The sequence below is a fragment of the Dreissena polymorpha genome, chromosome 16, assembly GCF_020536995.1.
Source record: "Dreissena polymorpha isolate Duluth1 chromosome 16, UMN_Dpol_1.0, whole genome shotgun sequence".
Classification (NCBI taxonomy): Eukaryota; Metazoa; Mollusca; class Bivalvia; order Myida; family Dreissenidae; genus Dreissena; species Dreissena polymorpha.
Genome location: NC_068370.1, coordinates 43,709,108 through 43,721,548, shown reverse-complemented (window position 1 = coordinate 43,721,548; position 12,441 = coordinate 43,709,108). Strand labels below are relative to the sequence as shown.

At 43.0% G+C, this 12,441-nt stretch overlaps 1 protein-coding gene across 1 annotated transcript in view; it reads right to left on the bottom strand.

Moving 5' to 3' along the window:
- The window catches only part of LOC127862041 (uncharacterized), a 28,083-nt gene that overhangs the window by 6,981 nt on the left and 8,661 nt on the right, over positions 1-12,441 (bottom strand). Inside the window, exon 2 of the mRNA XM_052400985.1 lies at positions 10,111-10,201. Coding sequence (XP_052256945.1) covers positions 10,111-10,201 — 91 coding nt within the window. The remainder of the gene's footprint in view (positions 1-10,110; positions 10,202-12,441) is intronic.

The window sequence follows — 12,441 nt, the reverse complement described above, 5'->3', positions numbered from 1 at the left end:
GCTCGAGTATTTAAGGTTTCAGGAACTTTATTAAGAAATTCAGTCAGGCCATAACATCAAGGGCATAACATCTTTTATTAAATATTCAGAAACTTGTAAGAAAAACTTAATATAAACTGAATTCATATAGATCCTAATAGACTTTAACCCAACACAGATATCTTATATAAATATATTAAAGATTGTTTATTTATTTAAAACGTATACTCTTGTGGTGAATGAGTATTGGACACTGGTGTGAGAGAATTGTTTTAAATATTTGACTTATTTCTGAGAAATCATCGTATTGTGTGGTGTATTTGAACCGTAAAGAAATTTGCACTGTTAATGTTTACGTTGTGTTAATGAAAATATAACTTCTATGAATTTCGACGTTAAAAGAATAAAAGGTTAATGAAGTTTTAAAATGACTTGTTTTCCTCGTTTTAGTAAATAAGCGTAAAAACCACTTTATTATTATTGAACTATTATTGAACTATTCCTGGCAAGAATACGGAACAGTTAGCTCGCAACATTTTATGGTGTCAGAAGTGGGATCCTTTCAATCAACAATCAAGGGATCCAGTGATTGGACTCACGTCTGCGCGTATTATTATTAAATGACAAGTTAACATTTTTAAGCAGTATATCTTTAATAAAAACCCAACAAGATACTTTCCACGAATATTGTGACGATTAAATAAGTTAACATGAGTGATCTAAATGACAGTGACACGGAAGTAACTATCGGAGCGGGGCTCGATAGGGGAACACGATTTCCACACGCAACGTGCGCTCAAAGGGACGAGGCGCGCACGGAAGTCTCGCCGGACGCATCGAGCGTACAAGGTGACGCGGCGCGAATCGAAGTCGACACGGACGGAAATAGCGACAACGAAGGCGACGGTGGCATGGCCGCCACCAATGGGTTCATGCGCGAGGTAGCCGGAGCGCTCAAGGAAGTTGTATCCGAGCTGCGCGTTCTTAAGGGCCAAAGTCACTACAACAACCGGGGTGCGTTCAACGGCGATGTACCTGTCGGCGCTCAATATGCACATGAGCGGGATATCGCGTATTTTGGCAATGGCCGTGACATCGTACAGCACGGGTTTGGCGGCCAGCGCGAGGCGAGGAACGGTTATCGGCAGCGACGTGACGACGCGTATAGGCGCGATTCGGGAAACCCGTTAATGGAACGGGAGCTCGATGGCATCTACCAACGTCAGTCGATGGGCAATCGCAACAACTGCCATGAGGACAAAGACGGCTACGGGGAGGGAGACAACGAAAACGAAAGTGTTCACGATTATAGGCAGCGGGCGCCTGCACGTCACGCACCAAGGGCTGATGGCATTTATAGAAGGCCCGCAATAAGGCGGAATACTCGTCCGGTGCCAAAGATACCACCATTTACTGGAAAAGAAGATTGGGCGGTATGGTCAGCGAAGTTCGACGCGATTGCTAGGAGATATGGTTGGGACGACGATGATAAGCTTGACAATCTGCTGCCGATGATAGAAGGTCAGGCTAGCGAATTCGTGTTTGCACAGCTGCCTACGGAAGTGTTGTCTGACTATCATGAACTGACTTCAGAGTTGACAAGGCGATACCGCGTAATCGAGACAAGCAGGTCTTTCGCAGCCAAGTTTAGTAGGCGCAACCAGAAACATGGGGAAAAAAGCGGAAGACTACGCTGCCGAACTCAAGCGTCTGTACGATAAAGCGCATAAACAACGGGATCGAAGCACACGAGATGAGGACCTAGTGAGAAGATTCCTCGATGGGCTGGTTGACCAGGAGGTGAAGTTCGAGGTCGAGTACCACAAGGAACCAAGGAATATCGACGAGGCGGTGTTCCATGTGGTGAATTTTATTCAAACGAGAATCGGGATTAAATCCGATCGAGAGTACAAGCATGCAACCAGACGAGCTTATACCACTGACGAGCATGACGACGAATTCTCAGAAGAATGTGAAACTGAAAGGGCAGCATGCAGAGTAGTCACAGACCAGAAGAGAAGTACGCCTATAATGTCCGAGAACACGGGAAGCGACATTGTTAAGCAGCCTACTGACCAAGAGTTATTGAAAACTCTTATAAGTAGGATAGAGAAACTGGAAGAGGAAAAGAAACATTTGCAGAGGCGGCCACCAAGAAGAGACGTAGAGTGCTTCAGGTGTCATCAAACCGGCCACTACGCAAGAGACTGTCCGCTAAACCAAACAAGGGATACGTCATTTCCCACGAAGTCTAACGGTGCAACGCCATCTCGGGAACATTTAAACGAGAGAGGGGCTTCTCTCGTGCCCAGAGAGAGGTCCTGTTAGGAAACGAAGACAACGGTGATTTAAAGGGCGAGCAACAACACACGGGGGTAAGCGAGGCGGAGAGCGAAGTACCCTGTGCTGGAGTGAAGGGGGGAGCAGAGCTGACCACTGGCATTTATATCCGAGGGTGGATAGGGGAGACACCAGTGACCTTCACCGCCGACACAGGTGCTTCGAGGTCGGTAGTATCCAGTCGCGTGTATGACCAGCTGAGCACTAAGGACAAGCCGGTCCTAAAGGGGTCAGTCAAGCTGCGTGGGGCAGGTGGTTCACCAATACGTGAGAAGGGGGCGGGAGAATTTAATCTTATATTAGGCCCAGTAAAGGTGATCTGTCAAGCAGTTGTGGCCGACATTGAGGACGAAGTGCTACTAGGGTTGGATGTGTTGGCTGGGGAGAAGGACGGACAGGCGGACATCTTCCTAAGCAAGAATATAATCAAGCTAAAAGGGAAAGAAATCCCATTGATACCCGCTACAAGGAGGCTACGGAAAGTCACCGTTGCAGAAGATGTTGCCATCCCGGGGCTCTCAGAAGTGGTGGTTGATGTTTATGTTGAACGCGATGAGGCTGACGATAAAGACAAAGAAGAAAATTTTATCATTGAACCCACAGAGGGTTTCGTTCAGCGTTACCCATTGGTAATGGCTGCAACCTTAGTGAACATAAACAGAGCAGTCACCTGTAAGGTAAAAGTTTTGAACCCTTTCTCAACGAGCGTAACGTTGCGGCACCATGCAGAAATCGGAGAGGCAGAGAGGATAGATTGTTGTACAGGGGTTATAGCAAATGAAGAAAACGAAGGTGAGCGAGATAACATCACAACGGTGAGAAGAGTACAGTTGATGACAGTTGAAAAGGACAGCCGTATTTCAGACTTACCGGTTGCCAATGCAATGGACGTGCCCCCACACCTGAAATCCCTGTTTGAAGAATCAGTCGTCGGAAAAACGGAACAGCAACAATCCGTTATAGCTGGGTTGTTAGTTAAATACGCAGACACGTTCTCAAAAGACGAATGGGACTTGGGACTTACACATCTATCTGAGCATGCCATAAACACAGGTACCGCAGCTCCCGTTAAACAGCGACCAAGGCGGGTTCCATTAGCGTACGCAGAAGAAGAAAAGAAAGCACTTGAAGATTTGCTTAAGAAAGGCGTTATTCAGAAAAGTACATCCCCTTGGGCCAGCCCAATCGTTTTGGTAAAGAAGAAATCAGGCGCTATACGACCTTGCGTCGATTATAGAAGGGTCAATGCATTGGTGAAGCCAGACGGGTTTCCGCTACCACGAATCCAAGATTGTTTAGACGCTGTGGCCGGGTCAAGCTTCTTCAGCTGTTTTGACCTTACGTCAGGGTATTTTCAAATACCGTTAAAGAAGGATGACATTCCTAAGAGCGCTTTTTGCTGTAAGTATGGTCAATACGAGATGAAAACAATGCCTTTCGGTTTGAATAACGCTGCAAGCACCTTCCAGCGTACAATGGAACTGGCGTTACAAGGTTTAACTTGGCTAACGTGTTTAGTTTACATTGATGACATTGTGGTGTTCGGATCCACGTGGCTGGAAAACCTTTTGAGAACTGATGAGGTTTTACTTCGTATCCAAACTGCAGGTTTGAAGCTTAAGTCAGATAAGTGCCGCCTTCTCCAGTCAAAAGTCATTTTTCTGGGTCACGTAGTCTCAGGAGAAGGGATAAGTCCCGATCCGACGAACATTGAAAAAATTGTCAATTGGCCAAAGCCCGGAAACGCGAAGCAGGTTAAACAGTTTGTGGCTACTGGTTCGTACTATCGTCGATTTGTAAAAGATTACGCTAAAATCGCGCGACCTTTGATTGATCTGACGAGAAAGGAGGCCAAATTCGAATGGAACGATGCGTGTGATATGGCGTTTAAACGAATCAAGGATGCTCTTATTAGCGAAAACGTCATGGGACATCCACTGAATGAGGGTGGGACATTTTGCCTCGACGTCGATGCGTCCGGCACGGGGATCGGCGCAGTAATAAGCCAAGAACAGCAGAGTCGCGAGCGAGTTATTGCCTACGCCAGCAGGGGGCTGAATAAAGCCGAGAAGAATTACTGCATAACTGAGCAAGAGCTTTTAGCGGCAGTATACTTCATCCAGTATTTCAGGCAGTATTTGCTGGGGCGGCATTTTATTGTAAGAACAGATCACCAATCGTTGATATGGCTCTTTAGTTTAAAGGAACCGAGTGGGAAAATCGCGAGATGGATTGAGATTCTGGCCGTGTATGACTTTTCCATCGAATATAGAGCAGGTAATAAGCAAGCCCACTGTGACGCTTTATCGCGCTGTGAAAGTCCCCGGTTCTGTACGTGCAGCGACGTAGATACAAGCGAACCGTTGAAGTGCGGCCCATGCAATAAATGCCGAAGGAGAGCTGAACTAATGCTGTTGAAACCAAACGAAAAGGAAGAAGGTGAAGTGAATGCGGGGTCACCTGAAGACGATTGCGTAACGCCTGTCGTTTTAACCGAAAACGCGCCTGTGATCAAGAGTGTTAAAAGTAGCGAGGGTGAGGTGCCAAAGCCAGGTCCATCGGATGACAGGGGAAGTTCTACTCTGCACACATGGGCAACCGAATTCACAAGCGTAACAATGGCAGCCATGCAGAGTGATGACCCTTATATAGCTAAAATTTATAGTGTGATACGCGATGGTATTAAAGCGCCGGTTGATGAAATGGTAACGTTGAGTCCAGAGACACGTCATTACTGGGTGATACGAGACTCGCTCGTACTAGTAGAAAACGTGCTATATAGGAAGTTTCAGCGGGTAAACGAAACACACGATTGCCTTCAGCTGATTGTCCCGTACACACTGCGAAAGTTGGTATTAAGTAGAATGCATGACAGTGTGACCTCTGGTCATTTAGGGGTCAAGCGAACTAGGGCAAGGTTAGCGTTAGGTTATTACTGGTTCAATATTAAGGCTGATGTGCGTGTATATGTTGCCAGTTGTTCCGTTTGTGACGCTGATAAAAAGCCACAAAAACCGCCTAGGGCGCCCATGGGTCATGTCAGGTCTGGCGCACCCTGGGACGTCCTAGCGATCGATTTTACTGGGCCGTTCCCAGTCACTCCGCGCGGTAATCGGTACATTCTCGTGGTAACTGACGTCTTTTCAAAATACGTCGAGATCATCCCAGTGCCAAACCAAACAGCCGAAGTGTGCGCATCAATGGTCCTAAATGATGTCATAGCGAGATGGGGTACCCCGTTAGCAATACATTCCGACCAGGGCGCAGCGTTTGAGAGCAGGGTCTTCAAGGAGCTGTGCAAGCTGTTAGAGGTCAAGAAGTCCAGAACTAGCGCCCGTCATCCTGCAGGCAACGGGCAAGTAGAAAGATTTAACAGAACGATGTTGAGCATGGTTAGAGCGTATCTTGTTGGCGAACAGGAAGACTGGGATCAGCACTTGGCCTGCCTAGCAGCAGCATACCGGTCGACCCCACATGAGAGTACCAAACTTTCCCCCAACCTGCTAGCTTTAGGAAGAGAAGTCCGCATGCCAGCCAGCCTCATCTACAGCCATGTTGACGCATCACCGAAGCAAGAAAACCCAGGCGAGTACGTCCTTCGGCTGCAAGAAAGGATGTTGAAAGCCCACGAGGTGGCTAGGAAACACATCGGAAAGGTCGCTCGACGCAGAAAAGAAGTCTACGATGCCAAGCTGTCCTTTCATCACTATCAAGTCGGTGACGTGGTGTGGTGCCTGCATGAAACTAGGAAGGTCGGCGTCAACCCTAAGTTGGAAAGGGCATACGATGGTCCCTATCTTTTAACAGCAAAATTCTCCGATATCAACTTCACCATCAAGCTAAACAAAGAAGGCCAAACCAGAGTGGTACACCACAACAAGCTCAAGCCATGCAAAGCAGGGATACTACCGAGATGGGTGTTGTCTGCACGGAGGAAAATTTTAAAAAATATAAAACCATAAACCAGCGTGCCATCAGTGAACATTATATTCTAAAACTTTATATTTATGTTTAATAACATGTACATTTGTAACAATTTGGGAGTAAGGTAATTTTAATAACAATAAGCTGAGAACGGTGAAGATGCATGGCTGTGTGACAGTGGCGAGTGAAAGAATATTAAAACGTTATTTAATTTCATAGACATAGACAAAGCCATTATAAAATAATTACTAAATTTCAGAAAAAGATGATTCCCAAGGTTCTAGCGCAACAGCGCCCTAGGCGTAGATACCGATGCAAAGTGTGCGGGAAAACTGATAGAAAAGGGAGGTTGATTGGCCACATCCTGAAGCACCATGTGCCGATGGACCAGGCTCCATTTTCCTGCGGATTGTGTAACTTCCGGTGTACTGAAGTGGCAGATCTCACTAACCATATCACGCGGTATAAGCGTCATGTCGACGAGGCAAAACGAGCAGGAGTAGTGGATCTTTCGCAAATCCTTAGGAAAGCAGAAAATCCCGTCGAGGTTCACAACTTGATGGACTTAGAGGAGGCCGATCCTGAAGATGACTATGAGGGTATATTCGAACAAGACGCGGAGGAAGCAGTCTTACCCGACTGGCTGTCTCAGGCTACCGGTAGTTTACTAACGCCTTCGGCCTCACCTTCCGTGTCTGCTTTTAAACCAGTAGAGAAGCCGGTGGAAATCAACGCGATAAGTGTGGAAAGAGTGCCTAGTCAATCGCCACTCTTTCGTGCAATTCAGGCACCAGCCCTAAACCTGTGGCCGGCAACGATCCCCTTCCCGATGCCGACGTACATGAATGAGACAGTGAATGCTCCAATAACATTCTCGCAGTCGTCAACGGTGAGAGCAGAGGTGAACACCCCGTTAACGGACGAACCCGAATTTTTGGGCAATGGCATTGCCGAGTCATTCCTGGAGGAGTTATGTTGTCCGGCAACCGCAGAAAACCCGAGGCAAGTCGCGGAACCAGAGCGTCCCGTTAGCTCCGTCGGGGAGTGCGTCAACGTTGTGCAAGCTGCTAGCTCTTCGTCAAACGAAGTGCTGAGACAAGCCTTCACTGACTTAGTCAACCAGTTAAGCAGTGATAACAGGGAGATCATTAGAGCCATAAGAGAGAACACGGCGGAGTTGCGTGCAATAAAAAACAAACTAGGTCCAATGAGTGAGGACATTAAGTCATTAAGATTTAACTCAGATCTGGTAAGGCGATCCACTGTTGGGAAGCTGGAGAGGGACAGGGAACAGGTGTCGAAGCGGCATTCTAAGCCGTAGCCATGTAACATTTCAAAAGGAATGTATTGTTGTTTGCTGTTTAAAGTGTGTTTCATTATAGATAGTTTATCTTAAATCATTTTTACTGTTTCGAGTCACTGTGACCTTGTACCTATAAAGTTTCATGAGCCTAGGCGTTGGCATTCTTGAGTTACCATCCGGAAACCATCTGGTGAACGGACCGACCGACCGACAGACCGACGGACCGACCGACATGTACAAAACAATATACCTCATCCTCTTCGAAGGGGGGCATAATAATATGTTTATCAGTAAACTGTTTTAGTATTTGTTACAGTTACCTGTGGACTGTGGCAACAGGAGTTTTGCCAAAAAGACAGGGGGGTAATGATATGCCCTGCATATAGGAACCTCAAATGTACCTAACATTTGTTTATACATATTATAAATATAACTTAACTTACCCATGGCTGTACAACTCATGTGTTGAATATTTGAGCAGCCATAATTTAATTTGCATGTGAACTGGTTCATTTCACAGAGCACCATACAAACAAAAGACATAGCTGTTTAAAATCATTTCATCCGTTTAATGCAAAGTCCACTGTTGTTGTTGTTGTTACTGCATTTGATCTTCGATTTTATGTCATTATATATAAGTGTGTTCACACGTATTACACTAACATAATGTTAAGTGATCATACCTTGTTATCTTCGTCGTATATCTATTTTAACATGCATAAATGAGTACATTTTCGTAGGTTATTGTCAGACCATTCTCATTTCTGATCTGGTCGCAGCCATTTGTCGCGTTGCATTATGGTCAGGTTTGAACTATTGTCTGCAGTGAACTAAGCATGAAACAGGTTATTTTTAGATATGATGTAATCTCTGTTAAATACTTGTTTAAAGTGGTGTATCCATCTTTCTAAGCGCCCATAGATTGTTTTACATAAATTTTTGTTCAAAATCCAATATGGCGGTGTCTTTTGGCGTGATGTCATTTCAATGCATTTCGAGCGTTCATGACCACTTTTTGTGGTCAATCGACGTCATTGACCCATTTTTTGGGGCAATGACCATTTATTTTGGGTACATGACCAGTAATTTTGGGGCAGGCGACCAAGAATTCTTGGTCGGGCCATAAAAACTGGGCATTGACCAACCTTTTGGGTCGCTCGAGTATTTAAGGTTTCAGGAACTTTATTAAAAAATTCAGTCGGGCCATAACATCAAGGGCATAACATCTTTTATTAAATATTCAGAAACTTGTAAGAAAAACTTAATATAAACTGAATTCATATAGATCCTAATAGACTTTAACCCAACACAGATATCTTATATAAATATATTAAAGATTGTTTATTTATTTAAAACGTATACTCTTGTGGTGAATGAGTATTGGACACTGGTGTGAGAGAATTGTTTTAAATATTTGACTTATTTCTGAGAAATCATCGTATTGTGTGGTGTATTTGAACCGTAAAGAAATTTGCACTGTTAATGTTTACGTTGTGTTAATGAAAATATAACTTCTATGAATTTCGACGTTAAAAGAATAAAAGGTTAATGAAGTTTTAAAATGACTTGTTTTCCTCGTTTTAGTAAATAAGCGTAAAAACCACTTTATTATTATTGAACTATTATTGAACTATTCCTGGCAAGAATACGGAACAGTTAGCTCGCAACAATATTGACAATGCACAACGCACAACGGACAAAAGGCTATCACAAAAGCTCACCATGAGCACATTCACCATAGTGCTCAGGTGAGTACATTCACCATTGTGCTCAGGTGAGTACATTCACCATAGTGCTCAGGTGAGCATATTCACCAGTGCTCAGGTGGGTACATTCACCATAGTGCTCAGGTGAGCAAATTCACCATAGTGCTCAGGTGAGTACATTCAGCATTGTGCTAAGGTGAGTACATTCACCATAGTGCTCAGGTGAGTACATTCACCATTGTGCTCAGGTGAGTACATTCACCATAGTGCTCAGATGAGTACATTCGCCATAGTGCTCAGGTGAGTACATTCACCATAGTGCTCAGGTGAGTACATTCACCATTGTGCTCAGGTGAGTACATTCACCATTGTGCTCAGGTTAGTACATTCACCATAGTGCTCAGGTGAGCACATTCACCAGTGCTCAGGTGAGTACATTCACCATAGTGCTCAGGTGAGCAAATTCACCATAGTGCTCAGGTGAGTACATTCAGCATTGTGCTAAGGTGAGTACATTCACCATAGTGCTCAGGTGAGTACATTCACCATTGTGCTCAGGTGAGTACATTCATCATTGTGCTCAGGTGAGTACATTCACCATAGTGCTCAGATGAGTTCATTCACCATTGTGCTCAGGTGAGTACATTCACCATTGTGCTCCGGTCAGTACATTCACCATAGTGCTCAGGTGAGTACATTTACCATTGTGCTCAGGTAAGATACAAATGCTACCACTATTTTCTACATTTAAGATCATTTTCTACTTGAAAATTATTTGGTTATTATCAAGTTTTTCCTTTTCATTTTTGGATTAAGGTATTTTCAAACACTTCTGATCTTTATTCATGCATACATTACCTTCTTGTTTGGCCTTCTTAGCCTTCCTTGGTGTCCCAGATGAATTTTGTTTTCTTTTAACAGGAGTTGAAGACATTTCCCGCACAAATAGCTGAAACAATGGTATATTTACGTCCTTAAATTTAAATATGTACTTTAGTAATGGAGATTAAGATAAATAATGAGCACTGGCACACCGTTTCATTGAAAAAAAATCTACTGATCAGTGACTACCTCTCTGACAACAGATAGGGTTTTTCTTGAATTACTTTTTAACAAGGGACAAAATTGTCACAAAACCAGGTTTTCATTGTGAAAAAAAAATCTGATAAAGGGAGAAAACTCAAACTGAACTTTTGAAATGACCAAAAAAAATTAACCCCCTTTGTAAGTTTTTTTTTTTTTTTAAATCTATTTTTAGTCGTGGCGACCTTGACATTGGAGATATTGACGTGATTCGGGACACACCGTCCCATGATGGTGAACAAATGTGCCAAATGATTTTAAAATCTCACAATGAATGACATAGTTATGGCCAGGACAAGCTCATTTATGGCCATTTTTGACCTCTGAACTCAAAGTGTGACCTTGACCTTGGAGATATCGACGTAATTATTTCGCGCGACACACCGTCCCATGATGGTGAACAAATGTGCCAAATGATTTTAAAATCTGACGATGAACGACATAGTTATGGCTCGGACAAGCTCATTTATGACCATTTTTGACCTTTGAACTCAAAGTGTGACCTTGACCTTGGAGATATCGACGTAATTATTTCGCGCGACACACCGTCCAATGATGGTGAACAAATGTGCCAAATGATTTTAAAATCTGACAATGAACGACATAGTTATGGCCCGGACAAGCTTATTCCGCCAGCCAGCCCGCCAGCCAGCCAGCCAGCCAGCCCGCCCGCATTCACCAATCTAATAACCAGTTTTTTCCTTCGGAAAACCTGGTTAAAAATAAAAAATACTGAAACATCTTGGTTAAGTCATCTATAAGCGCATGTAAAAAAAACATTTGATGTGCGCATGCATGTTTGAGAACCAAAATTATATGGGGAAATTAGATGGGGTTTAATTTCAGTGTGGGGAGTATTTCCCGAAAATTTATATAATTTAATTACATGTACTTGGAAACAAATTTGAGTTAAAAAGTGTTTTTTTACAGAAATGTACAAATGAATTAAATAAATTAATTTGATGGTGCAATATGCCGTCTTCTGACTGTTTGAGCAGAGTTATAATGTGTTTCCAATATCAGCGCAAAAAAAGATCTATATGTTTATTTATAGATCTTAAGGCAAACAAGAATATCCCTTTACAAGGGAGAAAACCCAAACAGTGAATTTATGATGTCAAATGAAACAAGAAATTTCTTTAAAAAAAGATATACGGCGTTGATTGTGGTTGCAGTTAATGAAAGGTAAAGACTTCAATGAATGAGATCAAAGATAGCGAATGTCTTTTTCTGTGCAGTTCTTAGCTGCAGCAAACGCAGTAAGGGATGATACGCGGAGTTTTCGCGGCTTATTTTACATTATAACATATTGCTGGTCATAAATGTATAGATAAAAAACAGAAAACCAAAAGAAGAATGGAAGTGAAATTTAAACATATGAGTCAACCGGCCACACGCGAAGTATCCGTATATATTTTAAATATTTATACGCGCGTTCTTCGAACAAACCTGTTTTAGTGGTTTTTCTGGCGTTGCTATTTGATTCGATTTTTAACAGTATCGAGAATCATTGCGCTCATGCTTAATTCATTACTGACATTAGTCAATATGATGGCATAATTCTTGTTAAATTAATTAAAAATAATATTTATCATGGTATTGTTGTAAAACACATTAAGAATCTATTTTTGACATACCAAATGATATCGCTGGATATCTTCATTTAACATCTGTCTGGTCTAACGAAAATTCCAGTTCACCTAGTTCACGCTATATAATATAGCGTCTTTATTATATAACGATTATTTTCCTGGCCGCGAACTCCGATCAGCACATGTATATTATATAGGGAAGAGACGCAGCGATGACCTGTATGTAAACTCTGACATTCACACACAGTGGCCGCAAATTGACCCGATATACCTCGCGAGTCTAAATGCATTGCATTAGAGTGAGTCTTCGCTTCCACTGCTCTCTATAATTTAACATGTTAATATGTTGACAGGAATATGGAAGTTAGTACTAAATATGAGAAAATAGCCTTTAAGTGCAAACGTTCTCGCGCTGAAAATCTTCTGAAAATAAAAGGTGGATGCACAAACTGTATTGATGTCGAGATTGAGTGTAAAACTGTTCTATCTATTAAGCCTTTTCAATAGATATAAA